The sequence below is a fragment of the Dryobates pubescens genome, chromosome 28, assembly GCF_014839835.1.
Source record: "Dryobates pubescens isolate bDryPub1 chromosome 28, bDryPub1.pri, whole genome shotgun sequence".
Classification (NCBI taxonomy): Eukaryota; Metazoa; Chordata; class Aves; order Piciformes; family Picidae; genus Dryobates; species Dryobates pubescens.
Genome location: NC_071639.1, coordinates 7,101,126 through 7,120,419, shown reverse-complemented (window position 1 = coordinate 7,120,419; position 19,294 = coordinate 7,101,126). Strand labels below are relative to the sequence as shown.

General features: G+C 40.0%; 1 protein-coding gene across 1 annotated transcript in view; it reads right to left on the bottom strand.

Moving 5' to 3' along the window:
* MAN1A1 (mannosidase alpha class 1A member 1) overlaps positions 1–19,294 on the bottom strand; it is a 134,728-nt gene that overhangs the window by 78,887 nt on the left and 36,547 nt on the right. The window contains exons 3-4 of the mRNA XM_054174003.1: positions 12,253–12,368; positions 5,838–5,918 (exon numbers count right to left, since the gene is read on the bottom strand). Of these exons, the coding sequence (XP_054029978.1) occupies positions 5,838–5,918; positions 12,253–12,368 (197 nt within the window). The remainder of the gene's footprint in view (positions 1–5,837; positions 5,919–12,252; positions 12,369–19,294) is intronic.

The window sequence follows — 19,294 nt, the reverse complement described above, 5'->3', positions numbered from 1 at the left end:
TGACAGCTTTGTGCAGAAACCCAGCATCTATAAAAGAAAAGGTAGTTAGATGTCAAACGGAGTCAAGAACTGTCTAACAGAGACCACGTGTCCCAGTTCAACATGCTGTTGTAAACAAGAAGTTCACTTTGGTAATGCTTAATTTGGGAAAGAGAATCAAGAAGACCACCTGAAATGTAGAAAGGAACTTAGAATCTCAGAAATCAGCACCTAGATGGGTAAAAAGCTTGGAGATTACTTGAACAACAAAATACGAGGTTCAGACTCACAAGTTTCTCAAACTGAAAGGCTCTTCTGTAGACTTTAAAGAAGGTAATTAGAAGTATACTAAGTCTGATTCAGGTAATGTCTGGCAAGTAAAATGAAAAACTATTAAGTCAGACTAAATGCAATTTTTGAAGAACAAGTTTTCAAAATGAAAACCAAACAGAAACACTGAGCAATGAAGAGATGTCTGTGTAAAACAGCACAGTGCATAAAACAAACCCATTCTAGATAAAGTAATTTGCCCAAATGTTCAGTCTTCAAGAGCCTAGGAAGTTCCCATGCAAGAAGATTCTTAAAAGGACAAGCCCAGGGAGGTGGTAGAGTAGTCACCATCACTGGGCTTGTTTAGGAAGAGACTGGATGGGGTGCTTGGTGCCATGGTTTAGTTGATTAAATGGTGTTGGGTGATAGGTTGGACTCGATCTCAAAGGTCTCTTCTAACCCAGTTAATTCTATTCTATTCTAATGCCCTGTGCCACTAGAGAAGGCAGACTAGATGACCTCCTGAGGTTCCTTCCAAGCTTAATGACTCCAGGATTCTATGAAATATGGAAGCTAAAAGTAAATTGACAAAAATGAAACAAATCATCAAGATAATTTCAGAGCTCTAAATGAACTAAAACATGACACCACTGAAGTACTGATGTATCACTCAAAGTGGCAGCAGATGGATGGTAGGTGGCAAATAGAACTCAAATCTGAAAACAGGGCTGTAGAAAACTACAGGCAATTGCAGTCTTCTAGTTGCTGCCACCCAGAGAATTCTTCTTCTATGAAGTTGCTTAAAGAGGAGTTAAGTGGCATTCACACAGAAGTGATCAAGCTGATCCAGTATGCCTGGAGTTTCAAACAGCATTAGAAATCAAGCTTCCCAAACATAAAAGGAAAAGTCCTCTTGTTAATTGGTGTCAAGTTAAGTGAAAGGAAGTGGGAGATAAAACATGTGGTCAATTCTCACACCAGTGAGATAAGATCCTCAAGGCATCCAAACTGGAACTTACTTTCCTCAGCTTGCAGAAATAGGCCAGCACCTCTGTACAGGTGACAAACTTCATCCTCCTCCCATTCAAGATTGCTAAATGATGAATTATATTATTGTTTTGTACTTCTGCAATTTAAACATTCTCTATGAAGGGAGGTATCTACAAGACAAGGAGATACAGCTAAAAAAAGCTACAGTTAAATTCTGCAGGGTATCTTTGCACTGTATGAAGTCAGCAATGTTTTGTAGTCATTCTGGCAAAGGCAACTCTAGATCAACAGCATTCGCATCACTGTTTCATGTCTGCTCCTCATTAAATGGCAGCACTACCATCACTGATGGATAGCTGTTTGAAGTGGGCCATGATTAGGTCTGAAGTAAGAAAGGAGGCCAAGATGATTGTGTGTGGTTGAGCACTGTAACTCTTACTCTAAATGTAGATATAAACTAATTAGGTGATATGAAAACCTAATTAACAGTTGATAAATAAATGTTGCACTTTCCAAGTCTAATCTATCATCATGAAAAACAGTTTGTTGTTGGTTGTGTTTGGGTTTTCTTTAATCCCTTCATCCTGATCAGAATAAACTAGTGATCCTTCAAACAGGATACACTGCCAAATTCAAGAAAAAAAAATACATCTGTCACATTTCTGCTTCATGCCATGGACAGAAATGGTAATATGAAAAGCATTAGCAACTTTGTTTTGTCTTTCTCCAGTGAAGATGACTATCTTTAGTCCATGAAAAGAGAAGGTGATATCATGCAGGAAGAACAGCTGCTGAATCCAAAACATTTTAACTCTGGGGGGGGAAAAAAGAGAAGAAATAAATTACTTATCCCATTCAAAAAATGGAAAAGCTGCAAAGGAATCTGGGAACTTCGCAGCTGGATCTGAAACTCACATGCTCCTTACTCACTTCAGAGCGTTTTGGATCTACTTATTTTGCCACTCATGCAAAAGCTCCTTCTGTTTCTGCATAGGCAACGTATTCCCTGACTGTGGAGCCAAACTTCAAGTAAAACAGTGCCCTTCTGACACAACTTGGAGTCACCATCCCTGGAGGTGTTCAAGAGGGGATTGGACGTGGCACTTGGTGCCATGGTTTAGTTAGTCACAAGGTCTTGGGTGACAGGTTGGACTTGCTGATCTTTGAGGTCTTTTCCAACCTTATTGGTTCTATGAACTTTAGCAGTGTCTGTAAGAACCAGTACATGAGAAGAGATAGGCACATCAGTATTTAGGCTTATCCATTTTCTGTAAGCACTTACCATGACAAGCACCAGTATCAGAGCTATTCCCAACACTGAAGATAAACAGTGCTCAGAAATGTTTGTAACCTTTATGAGCTCCAAGAAAGGTCTTAGCTGCCGTGAGAAGATACATTGTAGTCCTCCAAAAGTTAACAAATCATCTCTTAATATGACTGCATTTAAAAGTGTGCATTAAGCAAGAGAAAGAAAAAAACCAACCATCCTGGGTCTTCAGAACAGAGGATCTTGTTTCATGCAATACTCCTGGCCCCTTGTATACCAGAATTCTACACCAGACCAGAAAATCCAACAGAGCACTTCTAAAACAACTCTCTCCCTCACTAGACACCTCACTTTTCAGTACAAGCCAAAACCAGGTTGCATACCAAGTTACTTGGCAGAGGAATGACATGTCTGCTAATTAATTCAGATCCAATTTAAACAAAATTATCACTGAAGTTTGCCAAAATAATTCCATCCTGTGCCCATGGGTTAAACTTATCATACTACAGGCTCTCCCAGATGCTTTCACACAAATTAACAAATAAAGAAAATCAATACTAGCAGGAACCAGATTTATTTTTAATAATCCCATTCAGTCACTGACTCATGGAAAAATACCAGGAAAGCATTTATGTATGATACTACTATGAGGAGCAGTCCTTAAAAACTTGCTCATCTTGAAACAACTTTTCTGGTACTTTTAACTGTTTTTAAAATGAAGATTGATTCACTCATTCATTCATTCATAGAATGGTTTGGGTTGGAAAGGATCTTAAAGATCATCTAATTCCAACCCCCTTGCCATGGACAGGGACACCTTCCACTAAAACCAGGCTGCTTAAGGCCTCATCCAACCTGGCCTTGAACACCTCCAGGGAGGCAGCATCCACAACCTCCCTAGGCAACCTGTTCCAGTGTCTCACCACCCTCATTGGAAAGAACTTCTTCCAAATCTCCACTCTAAATCTGCCCTCCTCAAGCTTGAATCCATTCCTTCTCATCCTGTCACCGACTAGAAGTCTTTCTAATCTTGGATTTGAATAGCAGCCATAAAAATATATCTTTTTTTATAAGTGCCTTTGACACTCTTCTAGCACTTTCAAATATTTGATATTAATTCCAGTAAGGCAAAAATGGTAGGAAGTGCAATAGAACGCATCTCAGCTCGATTTGCAAGTGAGCACGACAGTTATCAAGAGGCAAAGTATTCAAGTGGCTCACTTTTAGAATTATTCACATTGTTGCCTTTATCTAAATGAACTGTTATGTGAGCAGGATGATTTAGCAACTACTCAGTATGATAGGATGTTCTTTAATCATGATTAGTTAGACTTACAAATGATTATAGAACATACAATGTGTTACGGCTTTGGATCATTACCCATGGAAATGTAATTCAGACTTACAAACAATAATTATTTCCGTCACTCCTTTTACTGAAACATAGCTTGCTTTAATTAGGATATTGATAAGTGAGCACAGCAAATATGAGTTAATCTGATAAAGAATAAAATGAGCTTTTAGCTGAGAGAGCTTAATCCTCCAAACAGCCTGAATACAGGTTGTTCCACCTCCTTAGGAATGCCCACAAATATAATGGACCACTGGAGGATTGAAGATCTGTCCCCATGGTGGTAGCCAGCCTCTGGGGCCTTCAGTCCCATCCACAGCTGTCAGCAGCACCAGTGAAGGACAGACCCATACATCACGGGAAATCTCACACTGCTGCACAGCTGGTTTTGCCCTCAGAATGGCTGCATCCTGATCTTCCCATAGCCAGCAGTTGGTTATCGCTTCAGTGTCTTAAATTCAGGAGACAAATTGGGAAGTTTCCCCAAATCTGTTAATGTGCTGAGTTGCACACTGTTAAGCCACTAGGGCAGTGGACAGTTGAGGAACACCATCCTGTCTCAGACAGCAGATGTTTTCTGAAGAATATGAAAAGCAGTGGCAGGCATGGACAGCATCTTTTCCAGCCTATGAGAGCTCAGGGCTCTCCTGAATCACACATGCCATCTTACATTTAGAAGCTCATTTGAATTTCATTAATGAGTCTGTCCACTTACAGACTGGACACTAGCATCCAGTATCACCAGTATGCCACCACAAAGATTTCCACTTAATTATCCACTCTGTGAAACACTTCATTTTCAATCATTCCTCATTTCATTTGTGCAAGAGTTTTACTTGAGCACCAGTGTTGTTATGAAACTAGCCCAAGATATGGTGGTAAAACTACCTCTCTGGAGATGAAGGAATGGTTGAGAGGCAATGTCTAGATGTTACTTAAGAGATACTGTATGCACTGATTGAAAGTGAGACTGCATATTAATAAACACAAGATATAAACCATCAACATACATATGAAATAAACAGCACTGATGACAAATGGTTCAGGCATTTCTTGGCAGACAACTGCTGCCCGATGCAAAGGCTCACGTGCAGTCCTCTATCAGCTCATTGTCTGCCAAGAAGCACCCTCTGCTTCTGTCAGAAGCAGTTCATTAAAACATAGCAATAGGTTATACTGGAAAAGTTCATTCCTGTTTGCAGTGAGTAGATCTGCAGTGAAAGAGACAACTATTTAATCACAGAAGGAAGAGCTTTCAACTCTAGACACCCGTAGGTATGCTTATTTCTGGTTGCTGAGTTACTGTAGGAGGACAAGTGGCTTCCTTCAGGAGTCAAGAGATGAAACATTAAGTAACACAATACTTAAGATCAAGAAGTCAGCTACCAAGCACCTCTCCATTTTCTTTCTTTATTATTATGTATGAATTTGAAATGGGTGTAAGTGCAATTTCCTCCCCCCCACCCCAGAATATTCTAAGACAGTTAAAATACAAAAAAAGGGGAGTATAATTTAAAACATTTATGTCTTTTCAATGCCACCTACATGCAGGACAGTTCCAGAAGAAATAAATAGGTAAGTCTCGTTAAGACTTAAATATGCCAGAGAAACATCATCTCTTTGTAACTGCTTTGTCAGGTACATGACCCAACAGCACCTGCTGAGACAGCCTTCACAGTGATAAGTTTTAACAAAAATCAACATGCATACCATAGAATTAAAGTCCCAGGTTCAAACCAAAGCTGTAGTCAGAATTTGGAAAACTGGCAGCCATTTTCAAATCAAACAGCAGGGTAGAGGTTGGGAGAGACCATCTAGCCCAACCTCACTGCCAGAGCAGGTTTACTGAGAGCAGGTTGCAAAGCACAGTGTCCAAAAGGCTTCTGGAGTTTTAAACACATTGAATTTGGCCCAACAAAATTACTAAGTGAACTACTTCTCTAGATGGTATTTCAGATAAGCCACATGGAAATGTCTTACCTCTTCTCCTGAAAGATAGTAAGCTGAAAGCAGTCCACCGACAAAACGAATATTCACTTCAAATACTGAAATTTCTGCGTTCTGTTGAAAGAAAGAAATAGTTTTATTCCCTGACACTTTGTTTGTTCTCGTATTTTATTTCATATGCATGCAGGTGTTAAAATACAGCTGCAAATAGCAAACCACAAAAGAGGAAGGGACAGACAACATAAGTGAACTTCACAGCAGTTTAAAGTATTTCTTCACCTTCCTCGCATTAACAAAACGTTCTCTCCATTATCCTTATCCTGTATAACTTTTAATCTCTCCCCCTTGGACATAAGGCATTCTCTAAATCCACTTATTTAAATCATCTGCCAGGAAGTACTTCAGTGCTCACGCACAAAAGAATGCTCCTGGATCACATTGCATGCTACCTCACCTCACACCATCTCTTCTCACACACCATGTCAAGCTCTTGATCAGAGAGTCACAATCAAGAGTTTTCCTACTTCAGTCCAAATGCAGGTTATTGGAAAATGGGATGTAACATTAGAGTGACTAAATCACATGCTGATGATAGAAGTGACCTCTATTCACTAGGAAGCAGATAATCTTTCACTCACTACCACAGTGACAGCCCTTCCCAGGGCCTGGCCCTTACAGTGATAGAGACCAGGATTGCTGTAATGAACAGCAGAGATCTAGCCACTATCTCAAGCCTCAAAGAACATTCTTCTCTGTCTTCTTAAAATTCAAACCTAAATGAAAAAATCTAAGTCTCATGATCACTGCTTTCTCATGTTCATTACCAAATCAATTCCAATCTTACCCCAAAACACAACATTCAACCCACTCAAAGAGGCATTCACTTGAAAAGATGATGTACTGCAGCTTGATAATTTTTGCTTTTTTAATGTAATGCTACCCTTTATATTTTTTTTCTATTTCTGTAGAAAAAACAGTACTCAACAACCTTATAAAGTCTGGGGCACATAAATAATGTGCTTGACTTTCATGAGTTCTGGATTACTCTAGCTTTTATTGAGTTATTTTTCCATCTGCTATTTGCTGCCATACACCATAGCTATACAATACTTAATATAAATCAATGCATGGTGGAGCTGCAGGGTTTTCTTCCAAAGAGTTTTGCAGGCTTTACTCCTTCAGCTAGTTTTTTTGTACTTTTACAATTTAAACATTCAGATGTCATTTTGTGTAGGAGGGAAGAAGTTGCTCCCTGTTTTATATGGATTTTAAATTCTAGTGAAATGCTTTTGCAGAAGAACAGAGCACTAGGGTTACTTATCACAAATATTACTTCATGCTTGCAGTTTCCAAGGCAAGGAAAAGTATCTAGATACACTGCAGAGAGCTTTTCAGAGTTTCATCAGTTGTAAAAAACTGTTCAAAAACACTCACAGACTTGCTACAAAAGCTCACTTACCCTCAGGCATTTAACTTTTCTCTAAAATCTATTCTGCACCTCCTGATCTAAAAAAATGAGGCTATAATTACATTCACAGAATTGTTCTGATTCATAGACAAGTCATACAATGTACATGTGTGTGCCTGTGTAGTTGTTTTACACACATGGGCATAGTTCAAAGGGACAGACAATGTAAAGCCACCACACACATCTGCCTGCTGAAAACTTAGATCTGGAATCACACGTTAAGGCTGCAAGCCTGTGTAAGAACTCTACATTAAACAGTCCACCTTAACTAAATCAAATGTATAGAGGAGCTTGTGCAGAACTCATCTAACTTAAGAAAGGCTGATCTGATCTGTCTGAGGAAAGCTTGATTAAAGGAGTGATAGGAGCAGCTTCTCTTTCCTGGAGGTTGAGCTAGCTGAAACTCCTACAAATAGTATTTTACTTCAGAACCTTCTTGAGAAGTTCAGGTTCTTTCCATTTCAGTCCTGAGCCTCAGCACACACCAAGAACTTTTCTTTGATGTGGGAAAGTTGAAGCTATAAAGAGGTAGGTATTAGAGAAGGAAATGGGTTAATCAGATATTCCTGACATTTGTGTTTCCTGTAAGGACTGAATTAAATTACTTTTTGATTTTGAATTGCTCAGAGTCAACTGAGTGAAATATGAGCTGAATATTTCGTCTCTGAAACCTTATATTTTGCCCTTCTGGATTTAATATGGCCACTTAACTCACAAACCACTGCTGCTGCTCAAGGAATGCAAACACCCTTTGAGAAAAGCTCAGTCTGTGTGCACTGACATCTGCTTCTGGAAATCAGTTACAGGCTAAAAAAAAAAAACCAAGGCTTGGTAGTAATGTGAATTACTGTCAAACCACAGAGATGAACTGCACTGTAATTCTGAATGTTTGCTGAAGTGGTGATCTTGCAGGCATTTTCTGATGCTAGCCATTGTTTAAGTGGCTATCAGGTTTCCAGTACCTCACTTAGCACACGTCTGAACTTTTGTTCAAAACTCTCCTCTCTTACTAAAATCTTTATACAAGCCAGTGAAGCAGATGCAACTACAAAATGGACAGGTATTTCATTAAGATAGACTCTGAAAGCTGCATACTTAATACATAGTTCTGCTTAAACTCACTACACCAGGCTCCTCGTGCTCTCAGAAAGCACAGCAATTTGCAAAACAATTAAGGAAGTTTTACAGTTTCATGTCAAAAAACCTCCATTTGTCTCTACATGGAAAGTTCAGGTGAAGAAGAAATCTGTTAAGAAAGGCAAACCTGTCCCTAATGCAGCAGATTTCTGCTATGCCAACTGGAATGGTTTGGCTCAAGGCCCTACCCTGCCTGCTCCCCTGATACAGAAGTGAAGGGAAAAGTAACACACAGAACTCAGGGTTGAGATAAAGAGATGGCAAGGGTTAAATACAACATAAGATATCATAATCACAATGCATAATTACCTTAGCTAATACTCTATTTAATCTGATAACACAATGCATGATTACCTTGGCTTATCCTATTTGCAGAAGCAGCACAGTGCAGATGGCAGCCAGGGACTCCACACTGAGCAATGATGAAGTGTATAAAATCCCAGACTAAACCAGGGGCACAAAGGGCCCACATATCAAGTGAAATGAGAGGGACTTGTAATTATGATCACAAATAAATAATATCCCCCTTGTTAAAGCACAAAGGTTGAGAACAGCAATAAATCTTAGCGCTTGCCTGGAATCCAAATTAACTTTTGAGATATCTTTTAGTAGAACAATTTTCCTCTTCCTTCAGCAAGCTCGTGGGTTCCTGCTCTGTGCCTTGTTCCATTCTGGTCCTGCCTGACTACGCTCATACCAGATGGTTGCTCAGTGGGGTCAGGCTACAAATTCAAGCACTGTCCTACAGACCTTTTCACTGTTAGCACCCTCTGGTCTAGTTTGAGCCCCTGTTGTTCAGCCAAAGTCCAGGCATGCTTCAAGACACCATGTAGGCAAAGGACTATGGAGACAGGCTGAGAGAGTTGGGGCTATTCAGTCTGGAGAAGAGAAGGCTCCAAGGAGATCTTTTGCTGGTCTTCCAGTAGCTTAAGGGGGCTCACAAGAAAGCTGGTGAGGGACTTTTTAGGATGTCAGTTAGTGATAGGACTGGGGGGAATGGAGAAAAATTAGAAGTAGGTAGATTCAGATTGGATGTTAGAAGAAGTTTTTCACCATGAGGGTGGTGAGACACTTAGAACAGGTGGCCTCATCCCTGGAAGTTTTTAAGACCAGGCTAGATGTGGCTGTGATGTAGTGTAAGGTGTCCCTGCCCATGGCAGGGGGATTGGAACTACATGATCCTTGAGGGCCCTTCCAACCCTGACAATTCTGTGATTCTATGACTGTTCCCAGTGCACAGTATGGGAAAGACTGTGCCTTTCAGGGAAGGAGTTTAGGAGGGCTCAAGAAGAGGGGAATGAATCTGTTAGTCCCTCATACTGAAAAATGTGGGGTGTGTCTCAGTGGAGAAACTAAGCACCATCAATGCTAGTATTTAACAACTCCCAACCCTTCACTGCTGTGCCATGTGGCTCAGCTCCTGCACCTACTCCTTCATTTTCTCCTCATTTTCATTAAGATCACTCTTTCAATCTCTCTTCCCAAGTATGGATCCACCTCTTGTGCTGCAGAGACTGATAGTTTTTTCCTCCCCAGCATGAAGCAGAAGTTGGGTGGTGGTACAGAAACGCTTTCAGAAAGCTATGAATGCTCTGTGTGTGTAGGTTCTAAAGCAAATAATGAGAACATAAAACCAGAGAAGCATGCAGCAGTGTGTAGCTGTAACTAGGAAACAGCCAAGCTCCCCAGTGATCCTGGCAAAGACTGCATCCCTTTTCCTCTCTTGAAATGTGTTGATACACACCTTGGCCCCATGCAGCCTTGGACAGGGCTGTATATGAGCACTGAGAAAAGGGAAGGTCAGACCAAATCTTCAGCTATATTAACTGCAGAGCAAAGATACCTCCACAGAGGTGAAGTCATTTAATGGAAAACAGAGCACACATTCATGAGACCACAGATTTAACCACTGCAAATGTCAACTGTTTCCAAAGGTACAGCTATGTCCAAATCTCTTAAAATATTGACAGAATTAGAAAAGGCAACTTAATTCCTGGAGGACTACTCAGTTTGGCTGGAACTTCAGCAAGGTATCAAATACAGGGAATTTCAGCAGTTGCAAGTGAAAAAAGCACTCTGAGCATTGCAATGTGGATATGTCAGTTACAAAATCACAGAGCTGGCAGCTCCAGCTATAACAAAAATGGCCTGCACTGACATGGAATATAAGTAGAAAAGGTTCCCCTACAGAATGCAGTCACAGCTATTTTTATAAATAACACACTAAAGAAAATTTACAGTTTAAAAATCATAGTTCTAAGATGAAATTGAGAGAAAAACTAATCCTAGTTATACAAAAAAAGGACAAACCTCATCCTCAAAAGCTGATTAAGCAGTTGCTGCCCAGGACATGCCCAGCAACATCAAACAGAAACACATTTTAGACAACTCACAAGAAATAACACTGAAGCTGTTTAGTCTTGAGAAGAGTAAACAGCTGAGAAGAGAAGGCTGAGAGGGAATCTTATTCATGTCTATAGATACCTGAGGGGTGGCTGTCAAGATGAAGGTGCCAGGCAGTGAACAATGAGTGTAAGCTGGAACACAGGAAGTTCCACCTGATCATGAGGAGACACTTCTCTATGGGGAGGGTGACAGAGCCCTGGAACATGCTGCCCAGAGAGATTGTGGAGATGCCTTCTCTGGAGACTCTCAAAACCTGCCTGGATGCATTCCTGCATGAGCTGCCCTAGGTGATCCCGCTTTGGCAGGGGGGTTGGACCCAATCATCTCTGGAAGTCTCTTCCAACCCCTGACATTCTGTGATTCTTTAGAAAAAATATCTTACACATGAGATAAAGTCATCATGTGATTCAGACAGCTGACACTACTCAGCAGCACAGATTAATATCCTGTATTTACATTATTAATGTAAACATAGATGCACACTAAATTGCTGCTTATATAAATTATATAATATCCCACTCTCACTAACTCCTCCTTAAAATGATAATTAACTCTGAAGCATGTAAAAGAATCTAATTAATCCTGACTTTTGCAAAACATATTAGAGAAAGAGTAGTTTGTTTTCAGCAAGTGTTTCTACCATTACACACATCAGCTACAAGAGCTATTAAGTGCTCAGTGTATTGTGCCTACAACGCTTTCCTACTTTACTACATCGATCAGCAGAGGTACTCTCTGTACACAGCAATTACAATAAATATCCCAGCCTACAAAAGGAAAAAGGAAAAAAAGGGGGGAAAAAAAAATAGATACCAAACCCGTGACTTCTCAATTTAAATGAAGTTTTACAGAGGTTTTTGCTTGTTCAGGGCCTTTCTAGTATAAAATCTTTAATAATGAACTTCGCCCTCAGCTGCATATTTACCAGTTAATAGGATGATTTGTACACAGCCTGGTGCCTCACAGGAATAAAACAGCTCAGTTTGTGCCAACAGTTCAGCCTAACTCACAGGACTCAGCTTTACTAGAATACACAAGGGAACTTAACTGGTGTAGATTGCATGCAGCTTCCTCTGAGTGCAAATCTAATTTGTGGAGCATTTCAAAGAGCAAAACTGTAGTGTTTATATAACCAAAAAATTAATGCTTGACGTGTCCTGATTCTTCTATCCAAAAGAGCTGAGAAGTTTGCTGTTCACAATAGTAAATACCTTATTCCCTTCTCTTTCCTTCAGTTCAGCTCATCTACCCAAGCCTCTCACTCTGAAAAGTCATGTGGAAGCAGAGCAGTAAGTTTGTGTTACTGATTACCTCATTATTTATTGATGATCTAAATTCTGAAGCATTGTATCATGCCTTCAGTATTAAGACCTCAGTCCTCAACTGGCTGCTGGACACTAACCAGAGCATTAAATATTCACCAGCAATGCTACTTACCACATTGAAATCCAAGTTTTTCCCAACCCACTCCGTGGCTTCCTTGAATTCCTCTTTCATTTCCATGATGTACAGTGTATCAAGGGCATCCACTATTGTTGCTCCTTGAATGTTACCTGAAATACATGAAGAGCTGGTGATTTACTTGCCAGCAGAAGGCATTTCAGTTAGGTTTAGTTAATTTAAATAAATCAACAACTCAAAATCCAGTTTCAATTAATCCAATAGAAAATTGGGAGTATAAGCTAGCAAGGGGGCAATCAGTAATTCACAGCTGCAACTGATCCCCACATTATAACACAACATCCTAATGTGTCTCTCTTCCACCAACAGCATTTTCAGTAGTGGTTCTGATGCACTGCATTTTCAGCCATGATTCTGCATGTCTTAAACATTGATGGAACAGTTCAGTGTAAAATGTAATTAATAAAACACAATAAATTGAGAAGTTACTTCTTCTTCCAGCCTGAAGAGAAAAAAAAAATAATCCATTTCCCTTTAGTTTTCATGTTCAGTAAGATACATAAAGCTTTAAGAAGCTGCTAAGTACTAATCAGATTTCAGTTAAGAGAGGCCTTCAGGAAGCACCCTCTCTGAAAAACAATTTCTCTGTGCATTACCATGGAATCTGCACAAGACAGTGCTGGGACATCAAAGGCAAATTTGCAGACATGAATGTCTCATCTCTCTTGTGCACCTCCAGCCTCCACTGGCAGGGCAGCAGGAGAAGCTGGAAAATCCTTGACTTAGGGTTAATGTTTCTTAGCAACAACTACAACATCAGGGTGTTATCAACATGATTCTCATCCTAAATCCAAAACACAGCACTGTACTGGCTACTAGGAAAAAAATGAACTTACTCCAGCCAAACCCTGACCACCTGCTCTTTGGAATCTCCCTTTCCTACTCTGAAGGAAGTAATCTGTATGTTTTCCTCTGGCTATTGCACTAACAAAGCCACAGCATACCTTGGTGAGAAAGGCATCCTACCTCTGTAGGGCTTACTAGGAGCTTGAGTGCCCTTCTCACATCTCTTTAAACCTGGCTAAGTAGCTTGTACCTTTCCTCATGAGAAACTGAGAGTGACTGCAGAAGGCTTCTGGAAGACATGTGCTCAAGAACACTACTGCAGAGGCCCTGAAGATGTTTTGTAATTCCATACAACACAAGCAGCTCCTGGTAAACTTTTACAGCTAAGCTCTACTTACAGAAAAATCATCTATGACCTGATTTGCTCACCATCAGTGACATCCTTTGATAATCCTCTCACAACACAGCGAACACCATCTCTGAACAGTTGAGCTTTCAATTTTAAGGCTTAGTACTTGAGCTGCAACTCACTACTGAGTCTGAAGAGAACTGAACTTTACTGAGAAATCACTCCTAGATTCATCCACTTCCTATGGTGGGTTTTGGGTTTTTGTTGGAGTCCAGCCTATGTGACTTGCCTAGAGCATAGACATTCATTGGCAGGCAGACAGAAGAAAGTAGGAGAACCTCAGGCAGAACTTTATTTGAAGCAACTTTTGCTATTATTCTGAAGCCTTCAGACAACAGAATAAAGCTATTAAGGATGATGAAATAGCCCAACAGTTATACCTTCCTTAGTGAAAGAGAAAGGAACATGGAATGCATTTTTAAACTGTCAGTTTCAAGGCCAGAATTATGACCTGTGAACAATGGCAGTTAATGCTAAGTTAACCAACAGGATAAGCCAAACTTAAGATTGACAAGGAAAAGGTGTAGCTGAACCAGCCAAAGGAAGGAAGGAAAAATCAAGAAAGGAAAGAAAAAACAGTTAAGAGAAAAATGAGAATAAGTTAAAGTGAATGTTTCTCATTATGCAACAAGACCAAGTATTTCACAAGCCTATATATGCTGTGCTTCTCAAAGCACATCACATGAATTTTTACATACAGTTATCATTCAAGCTATTTCCTACCCAACATTCTCAAGGAATTACACAGTAGTCATGGCACACAAGAGGCAAAGATTATTGCTAGGCAATTACAGTACACACTCCTGCAACACAGTATCTGCACAGAAACACTGGTTTTTCCCACACGTGTACAGTACTGCTCCAAGTTTTATCAACGACGAGTGCCAGAAAAGTTGCAGTCACCATGGTGGAGTTTCACAGTTGCCCTAGGCAGAAGGAAGGTATCACAAACAATGCTTGGAGCAAATCCATGCACCTCAGGAACTTACAGATCTATTCTGCAGATAATACAAAAATAGCATAATCAAGGTAAAGAAAATGGCCTGGAAATTCATGAAGCGTAAGCCTGAGCTGGGCAATTTTGATGATAAGAGATAACCAGATGCACAAACCTACTAAAGTACAACAGCATTAGTCTCTACCAAAACCTCCAGACCAAACATGCTCCATTTAATTTCCTTTGTAAATCTGCTTCTGTTTTTCTCTCTCCTCTTTACTAAAAGCATCATTTATTGCATGTAAGCTAGTTAACAGAAAGCGAAAGTTTTCCAGTTCAACACTTGAACTCTTTAGCTGTGATCTGGAATAAAACAAAACCAGCCTACTGCTAACAGATTTGTGGATGATTAACTAAGATGACTGATTACCCAGCATATCAGAAAAGTGTGATATAAAGCACAGAGCAGTCTAGATCACCTCTGGGTAATGCAGAATGAGTCCATTTAAACAGCATGCATTTTAGTATCTAACAATGCAAAGGTGTGTGCACACAAATAACAAAAGGAGATTACATTAGAGAACAGAATAGTGCCTCAGGGGCAGGTGGGAAGAGCAGAATAAAAGAAGTAATCAGAGGATGAATAACTGTATGAGTTTCCAGGGTGTCACTGCAGGGAGAACTGCAATGGATGACAAGCTTATTAGCACAGTTCTGTGACTGAGCTTATGTGGCCACATGGTTTAAGAACCGCAACTGGCTTATAGCCAAACTCTTTGGAAGGTGGGCCAAAAGAAGCTTTTATTTGTCTAGTCCAAGCTTTCAGACATGGCTTATATTTCAGCCAAAGGAATCTGAAATAGAATACAGCCAGGATGTCAGAATTAATGCTTACAACTTTCCTCCCATCCCTTGCATACCGAATTGGGGGTTGGTTTTCTAGAACATCCTCACTAGCAAATATATTTGGAGACATACACATGTGTGTGTGTGTGTGTGTGTATAGATATATAAAAATATGTGGAATAGCTGAAGACTGGTGATCTGCAAGCCACAATATGACATGTAGGAAAGTCTCAGGCATGTCCTAACGGACAGTCTGTAGGAGGATAGAAGCCACATCCCTTACTCTTCCAGCAATCAACTGCTTTTTCTGCCTCTCCATCATATTCTGAATGGAAGGAACCTGTGGCAAAGTATAGGACAAAAATAGAGAAGCAGACCACAAAGAAGGAGAGATGAAGTAGCCTCAGGTCATGCTATATATCAGTTCCCTCACCTATAATAGTCCACAATCCAAGAAGCATCATGAATAGGATTTCTTGTTCTTGCAAGACTACACAAGATGAATAACGTGCTGTGTGTGGTTTTATTTCTTTCAGAACAAAGAGTTACATAAAAATGGGGTTTATATTTACATTTTCCATATGAAAATTAATGCAGGACTCCTTTTTTTTTTATGTGATGGAAGTTCAGCACATGGAAATAATAAAAGACATCCCTTCAAATGAAGTAAAAATATTACCAAGATGTTTCCTTCACTGTTGTCAGAAGAACTACTACTTTGTATTACTGTGGGGGAAAAAAGAGAACATTCCATACATAGCTGTATTTGAATGACACTGAGCTTCTCCCTCTTCCTTTTTTTCAGCCATTGAGGCAAATTTTTTTTGGTCACCTTTAAGGTATTGTACACTGAAGAAGCTCAATCAAAGCAGATGTATTCTATGAAACCTTCTTCCATTTCTTACCATGGGGAGTAAGACCAGATATTTTGTAGCATTACATATACTAATTTAAGAAACAATATCAATCAAGCATCCATTTTTTTTTTCAGCTCTATATGCATATACAGTGTACCTTAACAAATTTGAACTATATATACAACTACCTGAAGGGAGGTTGTAGCCAAGTGGGGGTTGGTCTCTTCTCCCGGGTGACCAGCGCCAGAACAAGAGGACACAGTCTCAAGCTGTGCCAGGGGAGGTTTAGGTTGGATGTTAGGAACGAGTTCTTCATAGAAAGAGTGACTGGCCATTGGAATGTGCAGCCCAGGGTGGTGGTGGAGTCACCATCACTGGAGGTGTTTAGGAAGAGACTGGATGGCATGCTTGATGCCACGGTTTAGTTGATTAGATGGTGTTGGGTGATAGGTAGGGCTTGATGATCTCAAAGGTCTTTTCCAACCTGGTTAATTCTATTCTATTCGTTATTCTGAACATATTCAACATTTTGATGAGAGCTGCAGGTTTCTTGAAGCACTTTGAAAAGCTGACTCAGATTTTAAAACAGCGTTTTCCTTTATTTGAAGTTCACTGAAAAGGTTCCTATCCAATATCATTAGCAATTTGAAGTGTGAAGTCCAAAGTGATTAATAATTGAAGTGTGCTATGCCAAAACATGAAATTCTTACTTAAGTACTGGCAAACCCCCAGTAACACTAACATTTTTTATTTTAGTCCCCATTACCAGCTGGCAGGAATGGGAAAGGAAACAATACTATCAATTCATTACAGATCTAGCTTTTCTTATGTATAACACAAGACAACGCTGCGGTATTTCTGGAATAGTGGACTAATCTCTAGTGTTTTGTATGTCTGTGCATCTTAGAGCCAGCTCTGGTGTCTTTGTATTTAACAAAGCATGATAAATTTTCCCTCCATTGCTCATGTCCTTGCTTTTCATTCAGGTCTGGCTTTCACCATCCTTCTGGCACCCATGCAACCTACATGTTTCATTATGAACCACTTCCTTTTGTGCGTTCAAACATGTTGCCTCCCAGTTTCATATTTCCACCCCTTACAAAAGGTATTGTTCCCCACAAAGGACAATAAATCCTTGTTTATCCCATCTACACCACTTTTTATGGGCCTCCATATACTGCATTGAAATTTTCCAACTTTCAAGTCCACCATTTCTGTGTGTTAATTTAAAATCTTATCTCTCATGCCACTGTGTGCCAGTCTAAATTTCATAGAATCACAGAATCAGTCAGGGTTGGAAGGGACCACAAGGATCATCTAGTTCCAACCCCCCTGCCATGGGCAGGGACACCTCACACTAGATCAGGCTGGCCAGAGCCTCATCCAGCCTGCTCTTAAACACCTCCAGGGACGGGGCCTCAACCACCTCCCCGGACAACCCATTCCAGGGCTTTACCACTCTCATGGTGAAGAGCTTCCTCCTCACATCCAGGAGGTATTTATTTAGGTATCTTAGACTTTATTTGCTGTGTCAAAGCGTAATTATCATCTGTCAGGGAATCCTTCTGGTCTTGTGGAACTACTTGCAGTTTGCCATTGATGTAGCCAGTTTGAATAACTTCGCTAGCACTCCCAAATCTCACTCTGGTCACTTTATTTACCAGCCCTGTGGTAAGTAATTTGTGAGCATGGCCTCAGCATCAGAGGATCCCTGCAAGGGGCCAGTAATAACCCTGAAAAAAACCCTTTTTTCTGAAATCTAAGAAGACAATAAACTTGTCTTCATACCAACCAACTTGTTGGAGAAAACAGCATGACCTCCTCTCACAAATGCTTTGTTGAGTCATTCATCCACGTATCTGCTAATGTTATTCTTGAGAAGAGTTTCTATTAATTTAGTTAGGAAGGATGCCAGGCCTGCTTCCAAAATTAAGACCACACACTGACATCCAAAATTCCAAGGAATCCAGCAGCAACAGTGAAAAGAAGCAAGATGCTGGGCAGAGGGGAGATGTTGAAGCTTTCCACGGTAAATTAACATATTGTTTCATTACATGTGCAATTAATTTTCTAGAGCTGTATTAATCAACTTAAGAGTTCAAGCATACACGTTGTTGTATGCTACAAAACAGCTTTGAGTATGAATTGTGGCAGGCTTAAAAAAAAAATCTCAATATGCTTCAGTAAAAATAAAAAAGTTCTAAAAATATCTCAATACCCTGCACAAGAAACTAAAAAAAAAGAACCCCAAACCCCACAGTTCAAAGTGGGAGGAATCTTGCTAAATTACAGTACTCTGGCTTTGCAGATTGTGAGTATTTATCAAATGCTTCTCTTTTCCCCTCTAGAAAAAGTCCTTTTTCACTTGCAGAGACTAATTATACCATGCCCACAAGTTACAATATTATTAAACTGGCAGCACTGCACATGAAATACAGTTACAGATAATTAAAAAAGCCCTTTAGCAACACTCACTTAAGTGCAAAAAGCACTTCTAGAAAGAGCTCTCCTCTAGTGCAGCAACTCTCATTAGTTTCAAAATTAGTACAGAAGGCTTGAGAGGAACAGCTTCTGGGTTAGTGGGCTGGTGGTGGGGTGCTGTGAAAAAAACTGGCAAAACTGTGATTTTCCAGTTCCAAAACAGGATAAGAGATGGATAAAGCTCTATTTTAGCAAATAGGATTAGCAGAAATCTGAAATTTTAAAGGTTAAAGCACTAAAAATGAATTCAGGGTCTGCTTTCCACCAGGTATGGGGAGGGAATCATTAGTGCTGACAGCAGAAGTCCTACCAGCGTGGGAGACATGCCTCGTTTTGCTGATGCACAGGCACGGTGCAAACAGATGTTTAGCTATTCAATTTACTTGATTAGCCTAGAAATAGTTGTATACTTCATGCAATTAATAAGAATGCTACATAGACACAACAACTGATGACTTATTGCTTCTGCCTTTTCAAATAGTTGTCACTATAACTGAATTCCTTGTAGCCGGAGTAACTTACAAAACACTCAATAATGTTACTTGCCAAGACAACACGGTAAAAGCAGAAGTTGCAAATAAAAAAGAACCTGAAACATAACATAGATGTGCTGAAAAGACTTTGCAATGGCCCAGAGGCAAGTTTGTGGCTTTGGCTTGAAACAGAAGCATTTCAGTTTACACGCTTCAGCCTTTCTCAGAA